A 22994-nucleotide genomic window follows, 5' to 3' on the forward strand; every position below is an offset into this window, starting at 1 on the left:
TTACATTTGACTCAATCCAGGGGCTTACTTTACTGTAACTGATTCAATATTTCTCAAATGAGCCGGCCGATCTGTATACACGCCACAGTGGATGGGATGATCTATGGCATCGCCTTAATAGATTTCCCAGGCCTCATAGCCAGGCTAGTTTAGGGGAAAAAGCCATAATCTGTGCAATAAAAACATGATTATTCATGTGAATTGCTTGATAATTTATGTTACTCGCGTGTTCCCAGACATTAAACTAAAATGTGTGTGTGTGTTTGTGTGCACACACTCATAATTGTCACTGTCTCTAATTTCTTATCCACTAACTAGTTTCATGAAGTGATTAAAACTTTTGAAGTGTATGTTATGAAATTTGCTATGAAATTTCAGCTTATTTTATTTGGATAGCCCAATATCACACTAAGGACTATACATATAGAGTTCAAAGGCACAGGCACAAAAGCATATCAGGAACTGAAGTTCCAGCAACCCATCAGACATATATAAATACACATGCACCCCTAAACACACATTCATATAGTAATAATGCAATCACAACAAAAATAAATATAAATCTTAGAAGTAAGTTATGCATATGGTCTTATCTGCCAGATTACTTAATGTGGCTGAACTCAGATAGTATGGCTGTATTATTATAATTATTAAGCCTAAGCTCTCGTTTAATGTCAGATTAAAAAGGTATGTCGCTACCAAGTTCTTGAAATTATCTGTAAAGTTTGCCTCCTTAATTTTTCAAGGAATGTTGTTCCAGAGATGTTGTTTCCACAAACTAGGAAAGTGGCATCCAAATTTTTTGATCGCTAACAATTTCACAGTGGAGGATCTAAGATAACAAGTTGGGACATAGAGTCACAGACATTCAGAGATATTAGAAGGTTCAAGACCATTAAGGATTTTATATGCAGTATAAATAAGAGTATTTTTTAAAATCGGTTCTGTATGATACTGGAGGCGAGTATAGCTCTGCTAAAACTGGACTAATGTGTTCTCTGTTATAGCATAGCTGTGCATCATCTGTGTTAATCTGGTAACAAATTTCATGCTGGCTGATAAGATTGCCAAGTGTCAGAATGTTTAAGGACAAACGTAAGAGACCCAGATAGCTTCCCTGGGAGACTCCACAGGAAAAATTATGAGTGCTTGATACCTGATCTCCACAGCTAGTGAAACATTTCCTATCTATGATATACGATCTAAACCATTCAGGAACTTTAGAATTCAACAACTATCAGAAAAGCCAACCCACTGCTTGAGAGGGAGATTAGAGAGTTTATGATCAATTGTGTCAAAAGCTGAATAAAGTTGAATAAAGTAAGGACTGCAACCTTATTAGCATTGAAAGCTGGTCCTAAAAAAGGTTTGACATTAGCCTGTATTCTGTATTTAAGTGTCCAGGCTTGGCTTCTTTAAAAGAGATTTAACTATGTTTGTTTAAAAGGAGAGGGGAAAGTAACCTTGTGCAATCAAATGAAGGGGTAAGCATCATGAAACAAATATGTTTTTGAGGACTAAGAAATAAGTTAAACAGTGGAAAAGTCCTTTCTAAATGTACGCTTTTGTCATTCTTTCACATACATATATATTTTAAAAAATTTGTTAGTGGTATTCACATAATCATCAAGTTAGGCTAACAGTGAGCTAACTGCTATTATTTGGTCAGCAAGCCTAAAGGGTTTTTGGCTAACTTTGACATAAAATTATGATATTTTAGGTATTTTCTATTCAAATTCAAGTAAGTTTTCATTTTTGGCATTTATAAACAGTAAAAGTTACATCTGGCATTTAACTGGTACTGACTAAATACAAAGATGCAGCTAATTTCATTATAGACTAATATCTTTCTTTGCTTACATGAAATAACTTGACTTAGTTATAAATCATGTGCATTTTACTACTTGTTATTATGTTATAGCTAATTGTTGATGAACAGTTTACTCATTGCTTTTGAATGACTTTGGAAGGCCAGCGATCCAGTAACAGCAAAGGAAACAAATATGTTATTCCACAAGCAGGAGGAAGCAGTGCCCTTAACTAGTCTGCTGGGTTTGAGCATGTAAAAGCTACTTCAAGTAGTTGGCTACCTTGTCAAGTGTCATAGCAAAAGACATGTTGACAGTCATTGTAGGATCATCAGAGAGACAGAGTAACTGGATTCTGAATATGTGGAAGAGGAACAATTTATTTTTTGAGGACCAGTAAGGTAAATTATAAAACTAGCAATAAGTTGTGTTTTTTTCTCACAGCAGATGACATTTTTTATTAAAGTTAGCTTGCTAGCGCTAATGGCTGTTACAGGGATAATATCATACTGGCTGATATTTGGCGGTAACGACGAGCTATCTTTACTGCTCTCTCTTCAAGTTTTTACTGCTCCCTAAAGTGAAAAGTCAACAAATTTGAAATGTAGCTTTGCTGAAGTTTACACTATGAATGCAGTTTGGCCCTCCTGGTGTCTGCAGCAGAGAAATAATTGCAAATAAAGGCAGTAGTCACAGTGATAGCTGCTGAGGTAGCTCTAAATGAAATTTGGTTATTGTAGTAACTTTGGCTGATTAATTGAAGGACGTATTTGACTTTAAGATTTGAAGCTTGAATTAAAATAGAATTCTATAGGTAAATTTTCATGGCTGGTAAGTCACTTCCTTGTTATTATATTCAACTTGCACAGAACAATTCAGCTTAAATGCTCTTGTCAAATATGTAAAGGCATAAAAAGATGTAGTCACATCTTTTGTTTTTGATTTTGTTTTTATTTCTATGTTGATATATTGACCCAAGTATTGTACAGTATTTAAGAATTAAAATTCCCATGTGTACAAGGAGGAACTAACCCATGTAAAGATTGTGTTATCATAAATCTGTGGGTTATTGACTAACTGTTTCCTGTTCTTACATACGTCATGTAGTTTAAACCTCAATTTGAGGTATTATTCTTTTATCTGTAAGACGATGTCATACTCCACCTAAACACCTTAATAAACTTTATACAAATAAATTGTTAAACCTAAATAGATCCAAGAACAGAGGTATGTTGAATTGCTGGCATTTATTATTAAAGGACAACAGGCCCTGAAAAACAAAATGGAAAATAAATAAATAAATTCATTTTGGTGCTCACGTCTGTGGAGCTAAGAAGAGACAGATGTAGTTCAATAATATTTCACTGAATTGAGGACAACACCTTATCTTAAATAAATATAACAAAAGCTTCCCAGCAAGTGTTAAACCAAATCATCCTCCTTCTTCTCTCTATCTTACATAAAAGCCCTCTGACTAACATAACAAGATATATAAAAGCAGGAGAGTAAAGGTTAACAAAATATTTGCATTTTTAAGTCATATAAACTCACTTTGACCACAGTTTGCAGTTAGTGGATTATTAACATTCCTTAGTCTTGTACTTGATTTGTGGTTTGTTGTTTTATAAACCAGATGTGACAGCAGTGTGCATCCATTTACTGCGAGGCCTCCCTGGTGATGATCCATCCTAATATCTACAACACTGGTACGTTTTTATTAAACGAGGGCACAGAGCTGTGTCGAAATTTGCTTTACGTTTAAGGACATCAACAAACCATTAGATTATGAAATTAATGCAGATTATTTATTATATACACAAAAATTTGGAATAAAGATGGACATCAGCTGGATACCAACTTTTACACATCTTTTGTTTGTTTCGTTTTTTTGTAAAGCACTTCAGGATTTCTGACAGGAGGAGAGACACCAGCACAAAGAGGAGCCGGTAAAGCACTGATTCACAGCTGACCTCGTTCATAGAGAGAAGAGTGATGTAACCGACACTGTAAAAAAAACCGTGCTGTTTTTACAGGAAAACCCTGGCAGCTGGGGTTACCAGGGACTTCCTGTAAAAACGCTTTACAGATGCAACTTGTAAATTGATTTACAGTGAATGAATCTCAGATTAAAACTGTTAAATCTACAGGAAAAAGAAGTTAATTTCACACATAGATGTGATATATAAATACACTATTTCCTGTATCTTTTACAAGTAATAAATGCTTTTTGTGGATCCATAAACTGCAAAATTAACAGGGAAATATCGTACAAAGAACTAATTTAAAATGGTAGAACTACGGTGAAACTGTGCATATTAAATGGAGCTGCTCTGTAAATTATACATAAAATCTATGCTGAATATTATATGTTTTAATGTAAAATTTTAACCATAACCCAGCAAATTTCTTACTGCTACGCCTACACCCAAACATGCAAAAATACACATGAGAAAACACAAGAGAGGAAAATATCACTTTTGGGAAATTTATTTTGCAGCCACATTAGCAAAATGACAGCAAATGGATCCATTTTTCCAACTAACACAATATGCAAGGCACACAGCAACTACACAATTCAATCAAAATATAGGCTATAAAAGCTGTGGAACATTCCTGCAAAGCAAGAACCATGTTCATGAAACAAGCATTTGTTAGACCCTCCACCAGAAAAAGTTAAATAACCTGTTAAGACTTTAAAACAAAAAACACATATTGTGCCAAAAATGATCATAATCACCGTGCAACGCGACACGCACCCTGCTGTCACCACAACCATGGCCCTGGTCAGAAAACATCAGCAAAACCACGTGGTGAAACAAACCTACACATGTGGTCTAGAAACACTGCAGTAGCAGCATGTTGTTTTTTTTCTTTTCTTATGTAAATAAAGAACATTCCTACAAAGAAAGAACATCTTCATGAATTGGCTTCATGCATTCGACCAGTAAAAGGTTCCAGTACACATTGTGGAACAAAATTAACAAAGTAAAACTAACAGTCCACAGAGAGTCAAGATTTAGGCTTAGCGCCACTCGTGGTCGGCGAGATCCTGAATCAGGGTGAGGACTCGAGGGTTCACACTGAGACGACGCTTTGAGTTTTTGTTCTCTACTTTGGTTCCTTTTTCTGGGTTTATGGAGAAGAAACACCTGTAGAATAACAATCATATAAAAGTTTATTAAGCATTTTTATAATTGATCAGTTAAAATACACATACAAAGTAAGTAAAAATTAAGTATATACATATATATACACAGTCATGGCCATGACCACGTTCAAGACAAAGTATAACCAAAATGCTGTGGGGAAGTGAACAATGCATGGTCAAAAGTATTGGCACCCTTCACGAGTGTCTTCTGCAGTGATATGTCACACTTTAGCATTGTTAAAATCCAAAGCAAAGGTTATAGGTAGTCAGACGTCAGTTGACGCTTGGTCTAGCCCTGAGTCTCGGCCAGGCTTGGACCCAGATTCAGACTGTTAATGTATTTAAAAAAACCAAACAAACAAAAAAAACAACAACAAAAAACAGAAAAAACAACTGAAACCGGCTCCAAAGCCGACCGAGACTCAGAGCCAGACCTGGACTCGAACCACATCAAAGCCAGACTCCAGATCCCAGAGTCTCAGTTATGAGAAATAACAAAGCCATATTTGTTCACCTCTGAAGAAACTCTAAAGTGGAAGCCAGCTCAGATGGATAATGGATGTTGAAATTGTAGTAGCTCCCGAACATGAGGCACAGTGCAGAAATGAAGGAGGATATGTTTGTGCTGACGAGGTGCCGATCAACACTCAGCATGTATCTTCTTGAGGAATAGCAGGACTGTCCTGTGAAGAAATTATTTAACAGGTTATATCAATAAACACGGCAGTCACATGACATTCTATAAAAAATGCACTTAAAAAAAAAAGAGAGAGAGAGAGCTATGAAACAGACTTACCACACATGATAATAGTGGGTGTCAGAGGCACTTGCTCCAGTTGTACCTCATCTGCCAGACATGTATCTTCAACACAGAGAAGCATGGACTCCTCCTTCTCTTCAAAGTAGCTGAGTAGCTGTTTAAGGTAAAAGAGACACATGTTTCTGAGATAAGAATGACTATCCTTCTCTGGCATATCACTGGCTGAACTAGCAGATGCCATGGTTTCATGTGTGTTTTCTGAATATTCTGTACTGTCATTTGGGGGCTGAGGACGAGATTCCTTGTACATGTCATCAATACCATCTGGGGAACAAGCTTTATGCTTCCTACACATGTGAGAAGTAAATGATGACTTTTTTGTAAACATATACTTACAACCACTTACTGGACATGACACAGACCTGCCCCCTGCAATATGATCATTTAAGTGAGACACTAGCTCTTTCACTGTTTGAAAATGGCGGGCACATAATGAAACTGCACATTTTAAATCTGCAACAAGAGCTTTAGGAGTAGCTTGAAGTGCAGGTGCATTGTGCACACGATAAAAATGCCCCTTGAAAGCAGAGTACGTGGTGAATGTTTGGCTGCAATTGGCGCCAACACATTTAAAAATACAACAAGGCTCATTCTTATGCACTCTGCAATGTAGTACATAGCCTCTTAATGTGACCAATACCTTTTTACAAAAGACGCAGATGATCATTTTTAGTATTTCTAAAGTTTGCCTGTGCTTTTCAGCTGAACTAGCATGCTAGCGCTAGGTTATGAGCCTTGGTCTAAATATCAACTGGTGCTTTTATCTCGAAAAAACGTCGCCAAGATATTGAACTTACCGTGCAGACTTTCTGACGAACAAACACAGATCCTCAAAAAACACTTGAAATCGTATGTTTGTAATTTGTCCTAACAACGTAGTTGCTGAAAGTTCGATGTTTTCTTCTCCCGTCTTCTCTCTCGTGCTGGCTCGTTAGCTATAGTCGTGAACTAGGCGCTCTTCTCCTCCCGCCCTCACGTCATTATCCAATCAGAGACGAGCTTCAGATGCACATTCAAAATTAGGCGCGCTCAGTGCAACTGTGAGTGGCCTGAAGTAGCTTACAGCTCTGTGGAGATGAGGCACCATAGAGATCCTATGGGAGGCACTGTAAGTTTGTTTAGCCTTTAATAATGAGACATTGCTGACCTAACCCAAAAAAGTATTCTAGTCTAAGTATCACATTGCAATTAAAAGAAACATAAAGAATACAAGCATTATGACAGAAGCATTACTTAGTCGTTAAATAATAATTTCTTATTGGTTACCCTACAATAGGCTGCAAATGATTTAAGAAAAAAACATGATGTAAACAATTTTAATTGTATATTTTTATATAGCCTATAAATGGAGAGGCAACCTCTCAGGTTCACAATGACATCTTCTGTGAAAACATTTTTATTAGTCCAATCCATGACTTTGCATCATTTCATGAATCATGTTAAAAGTAGGCCCAGTACATCCATGCAGTTGTAAAGTGACTTACATATACGTCATGTGTTTTTAAGAAAAACTGACTAAAACTGTGATTTTTACAGTATTTGCATGTCAAATTAACATGATTGTTTGGTTATGAGTATTACGGTGTTTCACTGTTTTTATTCACAGTATTTGTAGTTTTAACCAATAAATTTGATTATAATCACACATTCATGTTGTAAATATAACAGGAACATTCTGTTTAAAGGTTTACAATAATTCACTGTGATCGAAACAGGAAAGTTGTGTTTTGGGGTTTACTATACATTTCTGTAGGGGTTTTACATGGTTTTTATGTCAATTTCACTGCCCTTTTTTACAGTGTACCTCAGTTACTGGACACAGCTTGATTTATAACAACTGAAATGGTAAAGTAGTACTTAATCACAGCGTTTTCCTGGCTCCTTAATTTCTTTTTAACTTCTTTATATTTCTTTCAAGCTAATAATTGATCATGCCTAACTGCATCTCCCTGTTATGACGTTCTTGTATTTGCAGGTTTGTGACAGTGATGACACCTGGGCACAAGTATCTGATGGAGTGCTGGCTTTCATCGATTAAGCTGTGCCTTTCTGTCCCATCGCCACTTTAATCCAGTGTCTGCTGACGTTATTATCAAGGGAGGTATTTTAACGGTTTCAAGAACTTACCTCAAACTGTTTGGGCTCCTTTACACCTGATCTACCTTGAAAAACACCTTCAGCTTCATTCAGAGGACTCATTCAGACTTAAATCTGATCTCCAAACTTTTATAAATCAAAGCTTTTAGAGTTAGGTGTAACTCTAAGCACACGTGAAGCCAAAGTGTGCTTTCTGACTTTTTAAAATATCTAAACAATTACACCTCTTGCGGGCTAAAGCTGTTTTCAGTACCTTGTGCCTCATGTCTAAATTATGTTACCCCAAAATCTTTTGAAAGCAATCCGTTTGCATGCTTTGACTAAGATTGGCACATTGGAATTTACATTGCAAGATCTAGGTTATTACTGATGCACAAACGATCCCCCAGTAGGAACGCAAACGTTAGCTATAGCTAAGTTGAAATTTAGCAGCAGCCGGTGCAGCCAGTGCTCGATTAAATTTGGCAAAGCGAGAACAAATGGCTTCGTGTAGCATTTTCAAAGATACCTTATCTTTAAATAAGGTATCTTTCTGAAGCGCCTATTATAAAAACATTTCGGAAGAGCGACTAAGGAGAGGTGTGTATTTGTGCTCAGAAGTCTCCTCTGTGTGACAGAGTGAGAGAGAGTGTGTGCCGGAGAGAGGGGAAAGGGAAATATTGTTTGTGTTTTTATTCTGTTTATATCTCGCTGTATTTTTATGTCCTACACTCAAGCTTTGCAAGCAGCAGAGAGGTTGAAAAAAAAAAAACGAGGGAGAGTAAGAGAGTATTCTCAATTTCCTTCTAAAAAGAAAATTCATTTGCAGTTGCTAATGTAATGTCATCGTTGTGTTTACTGAGCGTGGATGATGTATAGGGGATGTTGCATTGAGTGAGACTGCTTAATGATGCATAGAATTAAGTCTGTGGCTTTCAGCTGAGCTCCCCTCTCTCCCTCTCTCTTTCTCTTCCTTTCATACACTCCTCTCCCTCTTCCTCCCTCCCCTTCTCTCTCACACACTCACTGACTCCCTGCTTCCTCTTTCCTTCCCTTCCTTTCACCTCTCTTTTCGTTTAATCCCCACCCCCCTCCTCCTCCTCACCAACCTCTCTCTTTCCCTCTCACGCAGGCTGTCTTGGACTGTTGGCCACACGTTGCTCTGTGTACTGTTGCCTAACTCCATCAATCACCACGAAGGGAGAGGAAGAGAGCGTGTGGAGGGAGGGTGATAAAAAGAATAAAAATAAGATATGGCTGGGGAAAAAAAAATGAGCAAGATGAAAACAGACATTGTACAGGAACAGCTTTAGGAAGCTGGAGGGGAAGTGAGTAAACGAGTGGGAAGAACACCTCGATACATTTAATGATCCACCGAGAGCGCCGACAGTCCAAATAACTGCTTGAAAACTGCGAGAATATATGGACGTAATTGTGTTATTTCTGGCTCTCGCTATGATGATCCTCTGCTGGGATCTGAGGCAATAAAGAAAATGATGATTATGATGATCTCATTTCAGCACTTATGTTATTACCTGAGCCAGATGACTACCTGAGTGGGAAGGCCTGCCGCTGTGGAGGAGTGCAAGAAACAGGAATAAAGAGGATTTTTTAGTATTTAAACTGGTGTTTTCCATCTGCTGATATTTACATCGGTTTATTACGATATAGGTGCTCGTTGTATATACAGTAGGGCAAAAAAGTATTTAGTCAGCCACCGATTGTGCAAGTTCCCCCACCTAAAATGATGACAGAGGTCAGTAATTTGCACCAGAGGTACACTTCAACTGTGAGAGACAGAATGTGGAAAACAAATCCATGAATCCACATGGTAGGATTTGTAAAGAATTTATTCGTAAATCAGGGTGGAAAATAAGTATTTGGTCAATAACAAAAATACAACTCAATACTTTGTAACATAACCTTTGTTGGCAATAACAGAGGTCAAACGTTTACTATAGGTCTTTACCAGGTTTGCACACACAGTAGCTGGTATTTTGGCCCATTCCTCCATGCAGATCTTCTCGAGAGCAGTGATGTTTTGGGGCTGTCGCCGAGCAACACGGACTTTCAACTCCCGCCACAGATTTTCTATGGGGTTGAGGTCTGGAGACTGGCTAGGCCACTCCAGGACTTTCAAATGCTTCTTACGGAGCCACTCCTTTGTTGCCCGGGCGGTGTGTTTTGGATCATTGTCATGTTGGAAGACCCAGCCTCGTTTCATCTTCAAAGTTCTCACTGATGGAAGGAAGTTTTGGCTCAAAATCTCACGATACATGGCCCCATTCATTCTGTCCTTAACACGGATCAGTCGTCCTGTCCCCTTGGCAGAAAAACAGCCCCATAGCATGATGTTTCCACCCCCATGCTTCACAGTAGGTATGGTGTTCTTGGGATGCAACTCAGTATTCTTCTTCCTCCAAACACGACGAGTTGAGTTTATACCAAAAAGTTCTACTTTGGTTTCATCTGACCACATGACATTCTCCCAATCCTCTGCTGTATCATCCATGTGCTCTCTGGCAAACTTCAGACGGGCCTGGACATGCACTGGCTTCAGCAGCGGAACACGTCTGGCACTGCGGGATTTGATTCCCTGCCGTTGTAGTGTGTTACTGATGGTGACCTTTGTTACTTTGGTCCCAGCTCTCTGCAGGTCATTCACCAGGTCCCCCCGTGTGGTTCTGGGATCTTTGCTCACCGTTCTCATGATCATTTTGACCCCACGGGATGAGATCTTGCGTGGAGCCCCAGATCGAGGGAGATTATCAGTGGTCTTGTATTTCTTCCATTTTCTGATGATTGCTCCCACAGTTGATTTTTTCACACCAAGCTGCTTGCCTATTGTAGATTCACTCTTCCCAGTCTGGTGCAGGTCTACAATACTTTTCCTGGTGTCCTTCGAAAGCTCTTTGGTCTTGGCCATGGCGGAGTTTGGAGTCTGACTGTTTGAGGCTGTGGACAGGTGTCTTTTATACAGATGATGAGTTCAAACAGGTGCCATTCATACAGGTAACGAGTGGGGGACAGAAAAGCTTCTTACAGAAGATGTTACAGGTCTGTGAGAGCCAGAGATTTTCCATGTTTGAGGTGACCAAATACTTATTTTCCACCCTGATTTACGAATAAATTCTTTACAAATCCTACCATGTGAATTCATGGATTTCTTTTTTTCACATTCTGTCTCTCACAGTTGAAGTGTACCTCTGGTGCAAATTACTGACCTCTGTCATCATTTTAAGTGGGGGAACTTGCACAATCGGTGGCTGACTAAATACTTTTTTGCTCCACTGTATGTTGGAAGTAGCTTTAGTTGAGGATTGCAAATTTAACATCTTTGTATGTTGATCCTGCAGACATCTGTGGCATTTGGAGCTTTGCTCAGATGTCTAGATAACAGGGGTCAGCAGTAGTCACCAAAGTCACCTTTAAGATAAAATGATGAACTTTTTACAAGCAAGTAGACATTTACAGTTAATTTATGAGAATTTTTATATCCTCTGTAGTTTTCAATGAAAACCCGCAAAAATTTAGATGTGTGTCTTTGGCTTGGCGGTGGAGGGGGAGGTCAGAGATTTAAAACAACAAAGCTACATGTGAGGGCGTGCAAAGCCACCGGATATAATCCAAGAGCAACATAATTTACTGTTTGCTAAGTTTAGGAGCCAAAAATTTTGTATGTGCTTAATCTAACATACAGTAGGTATCTACAAAATGTGAGGTAGTTATAGAAAAACATTTTTTCTTTGGTGGTTGCGATTAAGCTTCACTTTATTTATTAAATTATTTTGTAGTTTCTGGGAGTTATATTTCAACTTGAGTTCAGCTTTTTTCCTTTTATTTGGTTGTCAGAGAATTTATTTTACTTTTCTTTGTCACTGTGGCTTCAGTAATTACTCACCAAGCCCTGTAAAAGGGTCACTACATGTGATCAGATGAAAAGGGAGCAAGAGATAGAGATAATGTTGTTTTCATAGTTGTAGAAACAAAACCTCATGTGAGAGCATGTAGTAGAAGCGCGACAGCAGATGCAGCAGGCCCCTTTTTTGAATTACCCAGGATAAGAAAGAATAACGTCTGTGCACACTGTCTTAAAAAATAAGCATCAGCTCATTCAAACGCTGGCTGCTGTGAGTTTTACTCAGAGATGACTTAAATTGTAGTTTATGGGAAAGAATTACAATAGTTACACTAGTGACAGTGATGAGAAATGAAGTTAAAACAAATATCCAATGAAAGTTTTCAAAGTTTAAATCCTAGAAGCTGTGAAAATGCTGTTTGTAAAAGAGCTGGTGAGAAATGTTAAAACTTTAATGATGTTTTTAAGAGAAAAACGGGATTGTCAAGACTACGGACACTTTTCTGTAGTTTTCTCTGAGTTAACCAGTCATGAGATTACTGTGCAAGAACATTCAGCATGTTTTCAAAAAATATGTGATTTATTTTATTTATTTATTTATTTTTAAAAATGTAATTTTAAATTGAACTCAATTACAGTCACTGGCCACTTCATTAGGTACACCTGTTTAACTGCTTGCTATCTCAAACATTTAATCAGCCAATGGCACACCAGCTATTCCACGCAGACATGGTCAGGATGACACGCTGTAGTTCAAACTGAATGGAGAAACTCACACTTTAAGTGAATTTAAACCTTGGATCGTGGTTGATGCCAGACAAGCTGGTCTGAGTGGTTCACAAACTGTTGATCCACTGGGATTTCCCCATGCAAACATCTCCCAGGTTCAGTCTGAAAAAGAGAACATATCCAGTGAGCGGCAGTTCTCTGGGTGAAAATGCCTTGATGATACCAGAGGTCAGAGGAAAGACCAGACTGCTTCAAGCTGATAGGAAGGCACACAGCTCAAGTAACCACTCATTACAACCAAGGTATGCAGAAGAGCATCTCTGAATGCACACCACATCCAGCCTAAAGCAGATGGGCTACAGCAGCAGAAGACCACACTGACTGTTGAGCCTGTTAGTTAAGAACAGGAAACTGAGGCTGAAATTCACACAGATGCTACAGAAGATTAAAAAGACATTGCCTGGTCTGATGAGTCTGCAGTGACATTCAGGTGGTAGGAACAAAATTTAGCATATAAAACATCAAAACACGGATCCATCCTGGTTTATATGAGAAGTTCGGGCTGGGATATTTTCTAGGCACACATGGGGCCTCTTAGTACCAACTGGGGATCCGCCACAGTGTACCTGCCGACCATGTTCATCCCTTGATGACCACAGTGTACCCATCTTCTGATTGCTGCTTCCAGTGAAGATCATAGAGAAGATGTGGTGGAACAGGAGCTTCACATCATGTATGTGAAACTGGCAAATGTGCAGTAGCTGTGTTACAATATGGACCAAAATCTCAGAAAAATGTTTCCAGCAACATGTTGAATCTCTGCAATAAGAATTAAGGCAGCTCTGAAGGCAAAAGGACATCTAAGCTGAACTATTTTTATTTAGTACAACATACAATAATAATCAGAGACCTCGATGTGATATGTTGTTATCATCCAATTTTTTGGCAGCATTTTGAGAACTCCTACACTGCAAAGTCAGGTAGAGAGTCGCCCCCACCCACCTTTTCATCCAGCACCTGTGGGATGAATCAGAGCTGTGACTGAGAGACAAACTTCTCTCACAACATCAGTGAGCAGCCCCGCTAATACACTTTTGACAGAGAATGCATTTTTCTTGGGAATTGTTCCCAGGAGGAGACTGAAGCCTGTTAGCGGCACAATCCTGATATGAAGTGTCCAGTATTCAGATATGGGTGTGCTGTCTAGGTCAAATGATCTCATGTCACAAAGTTAGCTTATTACAAAACATATAAAACCTTTTCTTTTTTTGCTTGTTGATTTTGCACTTTCTTACTCACACCGTGCCACTTCATCTCTCTGTTTCTCTTCTCTCTCTCTCCCTCGCTTTCACTCACTCCATTGCTCTACTGTGATCCAGCTGTCCACCCCCATTCATCATCCCGCCACTCTCCCCCACACAGAATTATTATTTCTTTGATGTGTTACCAGTTGAAAACAAATCCATTTTTCTGGCCATCAATTTATCATTTGGAATGGGGAGTCACACTTGAGTTGTAGGGGCAGCCACATTTTCCCAATTCCAACTTGGACTGGAAAGCTATGTGTGTTTGTTTGTGTTCATGATCGAGTGTGTATATATGAACATGAAAGGCATGCATCCTGTTGTAATCAGAGCTGAGATGCAGCATGAGGGAAATCAGAGGTAAATAGAAATGATGGGATGAAATAGAGGAAGTAGCTGTTTGGATAAAAGAGAGAGATGAGAGAGAGAGAAAGAGAGAGAGAGGGGGCTTCCCTCTTCCTGTCGTCCTCCTTCACCTAACGTCTGTGATAATTTATCACTCCTCCTAGCTTGGCTGACAAACTATTTGCAGGAAAATGAGTTTTTCCGCCACGGATTTGTCCTCTGGGAATAGAAAGGGGAGCTGCTGTGGTTTTATTCCATCACACACACACACATATCCAGATGTAGGGTTTTTCATGCACGCACACACTCTCACACGTGCACTCTGAGGTCTCCAGTATTTATTGGGGGGGAGGGGGAGGTGGTTAAGATAAATGAGGTAAATTAATAGAGTCACTGAGGGAAAAGATCCGCTTCCACACCAGCAGATCCGCAACTGACACACAAAAGATAAGCTCACGCACCGCCGCTGTCCCACCCTCATATCCTTCCCTCTGTTTCCCCCACCCTCGTACACCTACCAAGCCCCCCCTCCTCCCCAAGTTCCCCCTCACTTGGCTCTCCAGTCCCCCTGATCCCTCGTTTGCCCTCCCACAGATGACAAATGTAACACTCAGACAAACAGCGATCATTGCCATACAGCATAATGTCAGCTTAGATCAACACAGGGACAAAAGCAAATATCACAGCATCAACACTGCATTACAAGCGCCGTGTATGGGTGTGCGTGCATGTGTGCACGTGCACCGTTATTACAGCAGCTGGCCCGGGTCACTGGATTCCAATCTCACTTTCAACCTCATCAACCAAGATATCGACAGTGTGCTTGACAGAGAATTACACGACAGTAAAGGCCTAATTACATTGCTATTACCCTGGGCTATTCATAATAGTCAAACACAACACATCAGTTGGACATCGCCGCTGTAAATCTACAGGCATACAGTCTGTCTCTCTTAATGCCTGTTAGTATTATGACATTCACTTTTCTTTCACTTTATTGGCAGCTGACAACAGGTAATATACCAAAATCAGAGATGCCAGGATACTGCAGGATAGATATCCCACTTTGCCCCATGTCTACAGTAATTTTTATGTCCTGCTGAACCTGTTTACCATTAAGCCATCATGCTGCGTGGGATTTCTGTCTGCCTGCACTGACAGCACACTTAAACCTCTTATTTTAGCTGCTCACGCTCTGTTCAATATGCCAAACTTATAAGGCATAATCAGCCGACCTAAAGTAGCAAAGCAGCTAAATTGCTAAATAATGTCACAAATTATATATGGATCTACTTCTTTTTAGGTGAGGTGGTTTGGTGTTATGTGTACTCTACAGTGTCCTTTGTCCTTTATCACACCCAACACAGACCAACCAGTGGGAGCCTTCTTCCTGTTAAAACAGAGTTTTTCCTTCCTACTGTTGCCAAGTGCTTGGTCACTGGGTGTCATGTGATTGTTGGGTTTCTTGCTATTACTGTAGGGTCTTTACCTTACAATATAAAGCGCCTTGTGGTGACTGTTGTTGTGAACTGGCACTATATTAATTGAATTGAATTGAATTGAATTGAATTGAATTGAATTGAATTGAATTGAATTGAATTGAATTGAATTGAATCATTCCTGTGCCACATCTCGATGGACAAAAGGGATTTAAAACATTTGTGACTCATTAAATTAGTGAGTATTTAAACGTTTCTCCAGTGATTGCTTGAGGTTGGCTACAAATCCAAGTCCCTATGGACTCCCATGCTAAATGAAAACATAATTATGTTTACAGCCTAGTTAAAAAAACATCAGTTTTCCCTTTAGGATAACAGTAGAGAGGTAAACTTTTTTTTTTTTTTAATTAAATTTGCCCATGAAATTGTATATAATAAAGGAAGTGTTTGCTTTGGTGACAGATAGGTGCAATTTTGTCCTGTTCAGCATTTTTTTTTTGTACCCTAGTAAACATTGCTTTTAGGTTTTCTTCTGAGCACATTTTGTTACTGGTGAAAATATGCACAGCCCTTAATGTCATAATTAATAAAAATGATCCTAGACGACCAAGCTGGCTATCCAGATATGTTTAAGTTCCAGTTTAACAAAACCAGGATGACTAGGCTTGTCCAGATACCCTGTGCAGCTGCTCTTACGCGCAGCATCCATGAGTCTAAGGCATGCTCACAGTATACAGCTACGATCCTGTTCACCATGTGCATCATTTTTAGTTTAGCTTGGTAACATGCTAGCATTTCCTAATCAGCCATGAACATGAAACTCAGCTGAGGCTGGAAGAATCTGAAACTGACACCGTGATGGACGGTGCTGCACGAATGTGGAGAGCAGATCGCCAAAGTTAATACAATTCATGCTGAGAGGCAACATCGTGTCTGCTTCAAATCCACACACAAATGGTAACCTTAAACGTCCCGTATAACACTCCTTTGTAATTCATTCGTGACAGGCAGGTTGTATTTGTCGAAACCTAGCAACTTAACTGGAGCTATAAAATCACTCTCCAAGGACACTTCACAGCGATACTATTGGGTTAAAAAGGAAACTAGGAAACTAACTTTTTCTCCTTGGCAGTTTTGCACAGCATAAGTTCTTCTCTTAAGTGACCCCAATGTGCTGTGTTCCTGTTGTCACGTCTCTTCAGCAAGTTCATCAGAAGCAGGAAGTAATAAGGCACTAATCCAGAGGATGACACAAAGTGCTCTGTTTTTCTTTATTTTTTCATTTGCTTCACATTCTTTGATATTTTCTGCATTATGGCTACATACCACTCCGAGGATAATGAGGCTCTTTTACTTTACGTACGATCAGCTCTGCGGTCTCACTCTTTTTTTCTTGCAAGGAGAGCACCTGAGTTCCCCTGAGGACACTCGGCGCCACACCCCTTCAACTGTTGCAGCCAATTGCAAGCTTTGTGATGCACGTCTCCTTGGTAATCTCTTCTGAGTGACAGGTATGAAGACAAGGTCCACCAGCTGCTCTGATCAAAGTCTCCTTCTTTTACCCAGAGAGTGCTGTTGTCAGTTTGTGGCCTGTATCACCCACCCTCCTGCTTTGTGTAAATTATTAAGGAAATAACTGCACGTTTTAATAAGTTCCTCCACTTTTATGTTGTTTTAGGGGGGGAAGAAAGAAAAATACTGGAGAAAAAGACTCAGAGGAAATTAAAAACTTGATGGTGATCGGTCATGAAAGTGAAAGTTCCTATCTGACCACCGGTCCAAGTTGCATGTGGGCTAAACACAGCTCAACATTACGTCCGAGCCAAGCCCCTCTGCTGCTAATGGCTATTACTGCCAGCACGCCATTGTACGTCTCACAATAGCAATCATGCTGGGATTTTGTGTGGAGCTTGCTGGCAACAGTTATTAGCCCTCCGAAAGAAACTTAAAAGGGGAATCAGTGAAGAGAAGAACAAGAAGATTTGGGGTCCCAAGTTGTGTGGGGTGATGGCGGCGGAGGTGGTGGTGATGGAGGGGGTCAGCAGGGTGGAAGGGGGTGAGGTCAGAGGGTAACAGCAAAGCGGAAATGGGGAGGAACAAGGGAGAACAATGGACAGGGATGAACTAAGACAGACAAAGCTGGAGGGAGGGTGGACAGTGCACAAAACACAGGAAGATGGGAAGAAAAAGATGAAGGGACAGAATGGAGGGGAGCTACAACAGATGGTAAAGGCTGGTTGGAGAGAGAGAGAGAGGAGGCACTGAAAAGCTGCTGGCAACACATGCATCACGAGAGTAACAGCAAGGAAGGAAGGCTTGACACCTAAACATGTCTGGATGCCATATGGTAACATATACGCTACACTGTAGATCACTAAGGTTCACATGTCTGGAGCTTTGTGGGCAAAGTGTGAATCAAACTCCCCCCAATGAATGTGTACTTCTATGAACCCTCTCATGGCCCCAGTGACACACCTGAGGAGCTTCAGCTTAACAGAATAAGCCATCAAGTCCGAATTTGAGTGAATAAACATTCATTATAACAGAAATACTTGATATGTAAGCAGCAGTTATATTTTCCTCAAGCGTTTGTCAGTGTGAGAAGCCCCTTGTAGATAAGATTAGGATAGAAAATGTATGTTTTAGAAGTTGTGCGCTAAAATCGTTGCCCTAATGGGATCATCAATACTGAGATGTTTCTCCAGCTATTATGGCCTAATTATGTGGCTCATCTCGACTCGCTGACCACAAAGAGACAAGCGCCCACAAGGCTTAGATTTATTAAAGTTGTCATTAAGTGGATGTTTTTTTTTTTTCTTCCTCTCCCATTTATCTTTACGGGAGCGCGCAGAAGCACAGAAGGCGATTTCTAGGCGCGTGCACAATGAGACGGACACCCGCACACTTCTGCTTAATCTGAGTGAGAGAGTCTGAGCTGTTAAATATTTGTGGAAACTTTGTTGTGTGTGCGCGCGCGTGCGCGTGTATTTTGACGAAATGACGAAATCGAGCTCGTGCCCAGGCGGACTGTGCGTCCTTGGCATTCGGCGGCTCCTTGCACACCTGATTTATCCCGTGCTACCCACCCACCCTCCTTTTCATGACATATTTTAGCTTTGAGACCAGGTTTATCACCTGAATAACCTGGAGATCGTTTCCAGGTCCAATTTTCTTCACAAACTCTAGGATATAAAGGAAATATAAAGAGGATAGTTGAGGATGATTTCCTATCTCTGGAGTCGGAAATGCTCGCTCTGGCTGACCTTTTACCCCCAACTTTTGTTGCCACCTGTAGCCGCAGGTCACAGGTTTCTTACAGGGACACACACTTTGCTCGGGGAAATCAGTCCGGAGATACACAACAAACACGACACACCCGGAGAAAAATAAAATAGTCCTATAAGTGGAATTTTTCTTTTGTCCTGAGTGCGCCTTTTAATTTTTAACCCAAACAGACCGAGCTGCTCTTGAGTCCCCTCCACCCCCACCCCCCCTGCGTGTGTCCCACTGAACATTTTCTGCACGTTTCAGAGACTTCCCACAGTTATCGCTCAGGGTAAATAAGTACACTTTTTCTAAATTGGCCGGCAGAGCAATCAAGAGGGAAGACGATGAGTTCCAAAGACATGAAAACTGAACGAGGAAGCAGAGAGTGGCTTAAAAGTCTGCCAACAAGCCTTTAGCGAGTCTTTATGAGGAACGATTTAACATTTGTTCACTTTGGGGATATATGAGGAGTGATGTTCATACAAGTGCACATCTTGTCTGGCGAGGATTGCATTTGGATAGCCTTGCAGTTATAACACTTATTCAAAATGAACACAGTAAATCCAGCCTAATGCGCCAGTCTGCGTGTAAATAGAGTTTTAGCAGTGATCTTGTTTTATCTTGTAAACACACTGGATTTAGTACGTTAATTACACAAATACAACCTTATGATGAGCTGTTTATAAAGTAAAGCCAAATCTTCTTCTTGTACAATAAAGTATATTCTATTTTTTCTATAATATTTTTACACCTAAATGCGCAATAATTCAAACTGAATTTATAGTTTAAGAGAAAACATTTGGATTGTAAATCTTGGACCATGGTATTCATTTCTCTCCTCTTACATCTTCCGTGCGAATTTATGTTTTTCAGTAATTTATGTTTTCAAATAAAACGCAAACCTTTTTGTGTTTTTATGCTTTTTAATGATATCTTACAGCCTCAACTTTGACATTCTCCAGCTGGGGAAAAATTAAGGTTAAGAAACTTTTGACATATTTAACAGTAACTTCTTCATGTCGGTCTTCCTGCGTTCGGAGAGGCCGGTGGATTTTGGGGCGTGTATGAATTTCGCCCCTTGGCAAATGGAGTCGTATAATTAAAGGCTATTTTAATTCAGAGTATGATCGCGATAGATACCAATCGTTGAGTTTTAATCCCTTGTTAAACTCTCGGTAACCTCTCTGTCCCTCTCTCCCTCTCTTCTCTGCCACCTCTCCCTTCAGGCACTTGTCATTTTCTCTGCGCTCCGATCACTTTACAGAGGACTGTTTCTGCTTCCAGCTAATACTACGATTCCTTTAATGTGCTGGCGTTTGTGTTTATTTTAAAACACTCGACCCTTTGTCCAGCAACGGCTCTGACCTGACCATGTGCAGTGGCAGAGCTTTTCAAAGACGACGAATGAACGATTTCCAGAGCGCAAAGTTGATTCTTTCTTTCTTTATTTCCCAGATCGTATTCTTTTAAGTCCATATGGCCGAGTAAAGCCACTTGAATTTGAGACAGACGACACGGTGCCATTGGTGTCTGTTATTAGAGGTGTTGTGTTTGTTTTACAGGCTCATGAGAACAACGTTTAACAGCGTCTTAAACTCACCGGGATCCTGACACCCTGCTGTCACATCACGCACACGCAGGGGCCTGCTGCAAGTACGGTGCAGAAAGTCAAACCAAGAACTACTTTTTTTTTCAACTACACAAAACCACTACGTGGACACACTGAAGCACGGATGCGTTCTTTACATAAAAGCTGGAAAAAGCTCAAATGCAAAAAAAATCCTTTAGTGTCTTGCAGCTTATTTCAGAAGCCCCTCTGTCTCCTGTGTGAGCCAAAAACTTTTTATTTTTTCTCGTCATATTTAGTTGTTTTTTTTGTTTTTATTCTAATGCTGTATGCAACCAGTAAAAGGTTTACCTTGTATCGTTTTTTAAAGACATGCAGGCTAATTTTTGTTGTTAAATATGAAGGAAGAGAGCAACATTTAAAAATAAGATATAGATGAAGTACAACAAAAATTATAGGACCAGAGGTTAATTTAATTTTCGTGTTTTTATTTATTATCTATTTATTTATTATTCGCGGAGTATTTTATTTTGGTAAAGACTAATTATTTGAATTGTTATTACTTTTATTTTTTGGTTAAACTATATTTATATAAATAACGTGATTCCTCATTGGTTGCGAAGATTAATTTGTTTCCCCCGATTTAATTTGGACATAAGAGTCTCTCCTGCTGACCTGAGAGTATTTTCCACCTTTCATTTTCTGCTCTTTGTTCAGTTAAAAAAAAAACGTTTTGCAAAACATTTTTCAGTGGGACTCAGTGGGATCCTCCAGAGTCGCCTGTCAGGGAGGCATCGCAGCAAATCGTGTGGAAGTCGGGCCCGGTGTCACACGCCGGTTCACCATCTAATCAAAGCGGGCTGTCGCTGGAGGTGAATAGAAACAAGCCGCCTCCTGACAAGTGTTTCCGTACAGTCACTCAGGGGGTGTGATGCCATCAGAGCCCGCGGTCAGTCATCCTGTCCCACTTTTTCCCCTCTCCTCCTCAAAAAAACCCAAAAAACCCCAAAACCAACCCAAAACACACCTCCTCCATCCTCCTCGTCCAATGGCTGCAGTGCTCCATCCTCTGCGCAGCCCTGCTGGATAAAACCTGAGTCAGTGCCGACTGCGCACACACGACGCAACACAACGCAGCACAACAGCGGTCCATCCTCCTCCAACGCGGCTCGGACGCACACCACCAGAGATCGTTTGGATAATATCAGAATATTTGCTGTGGAACATTTTTTATGATTATTGCTGTTATTTCGAGCTCCTGCGTGGAAAGGTAAGCCCTCTTCTAAAGTGAACATGTTTTCTGTGTGATCTGTCATGTCTGAATGAGAACGTTAGACAATCCTGACAACACGGAGAGAAATCACCGGGCAAAATGCTGCGAGACAGAGCTCAGGGTTAAACGCTGTTTAACAAGACGTTATCTAAAGAATTTAATTAAAGTTGAAAAATGTGCGCAGAAAAAAACAAAGAGTGTGTCTGTTTTGTGTCTTTAAGTGACATAATTCGAGTGACCTTATAGGCACGGGTCCTCGCGCAAAAACAGATGAATAATTCTTATTAATTTTCCAAAGTGCATTGATTTCTTAAAATAAATAAATAAATAGTTCCTCCTAAAATAAAAAGCACCCCCATCACAGTCAATGATACATTCATTAACGCAAACTGTCTTGTTTTTATGCTAAATTTGGAATTGTGAGCAAAACAGCGAGGCCTTCAATTTCTGCTGGAAATCACGTTTTACACTGAACATTTATAACCGTCGTTAATACAAGCGATCGAAAACAGCGGGCAGCTTATTAAATTAATAATTACACAGTTTTAGCCATGATACATTCACGTCCAAACGTAAAAGTTAGCCCGCCGTGGATCATCTGTGTACCGGCTCTTTATTTGGCCTGATCGAAGTAAATTAAATAAAACACACTTGATTTAATTTTACATTAGAGTCATGTCATATTAGTTTAAATGCTTTTAAATTTTTCTTCACCAGCTACCTCCAATTTCCATTATTAATAATCATCTAGAAGTTCGATTATTTTTTAAGACTATCACACATGTTTCAGGTTTCAAAATATTACATATTTCTAAATAAAGTCAAATAAAGTAAGTACTTACCAAAAAAAAGTAGATAACTGTCATTGGATTGTTCAGCGAGATTAAAAGTGTGTTTCAGTTAATAATAAATGAATTAGTATCAGGTAAATTAGACCTGGGCATGCGCTGTATGGATTATTAGTACCTGCGATGTTAAAGTTATTGCAGGTAAACTGAACTGAATCAGGCCGTCCAGGTGTCCTGTCCGTCATTTAAAACTGCCTCCCAGCAGGTCATGACAACATTTTGAACATTTAGAGAAACCAGCAGCGGCTTTATTGACTTTTGATCCACTTCTGCTTACCTGCTTTTTTAGGACGGGCGTCATATCGTTTCTTTTTTTCTTTCTTCCCTCGTTACTCATAAATTACCACTTGATGTTTTTGCTCATTTTCGTGAGAATTTCCCAGAGCTGAAAAGTCCTTCAGTGTACAGCAGCTGAACAGATGAAGCCTGTAGAAGACTTTAACACATCCAACGTGAAGTCCTGTCATTTCAGCTCCATGTCTCGTAGAGACTGCTGCCATGATGTTTACCT

General features: G+C 39.9%; 1 protein-coding gene and 1 long non-coding RNA gene across 2 annotated transcripts; one reads left to right on the forward strand and one right to left on the reverse strand.

The window, feature by feature from the left end:
- Window positions 1–2112: 2112 nt before the first annotated feature.
- LOC146570893 (uncharacterized) lies at window positions 2113–3752 on the forward strand. The gene is made up of 3 exons (XR_014893040.1): window positions 2113–2209; window positions 3442–3514; window positions 3705–3752. It is a non-coding gene; the product is annotated as an uncharacterized LOC146570893 (long non-coding RNA).
- LOC146570894 (uncharacterized) lies at window positions 3733–6567 on the reverse strand. The gene is made up of 3 exons (XM_085279675.1): window positions 5753–6567; window positions 5471–5639; window positions 3733–4957 (listed from the first exon to the last, which is right to left on the reverse strand). The coding sequence occupies exons 1-3, from the start codon at window positions 6441–6443 to the stop codon at window positions 4831–4833; spliced, it is 987 nt and encodes a 328-aa protein (XP_085135801.1). The 5' UTR covers window positions 6444–6567; the 3' UTR covers window positions 3733–4830.
- Between the last annotated feature and the right edge of the window lie 16427 nt (window positions 6568–22994).

The sequence above is a fragment of the Mchenga conophoros genome, linkage group LG7, assembly GCF_057382185.1.
Source record: "Mchenga conophoros isolate Kocher_MC1m ecotype Shallow Benthic linkage group LG7, M_conophoros_male_GT1.1, whole genome shotgun sequence".
Lineage (NCBI taxonomy): Eukaryota > Metazoa > Chordata > Actinopteri > Cichliformes > Cichlidae > Mchenga > Mchenga conophoros.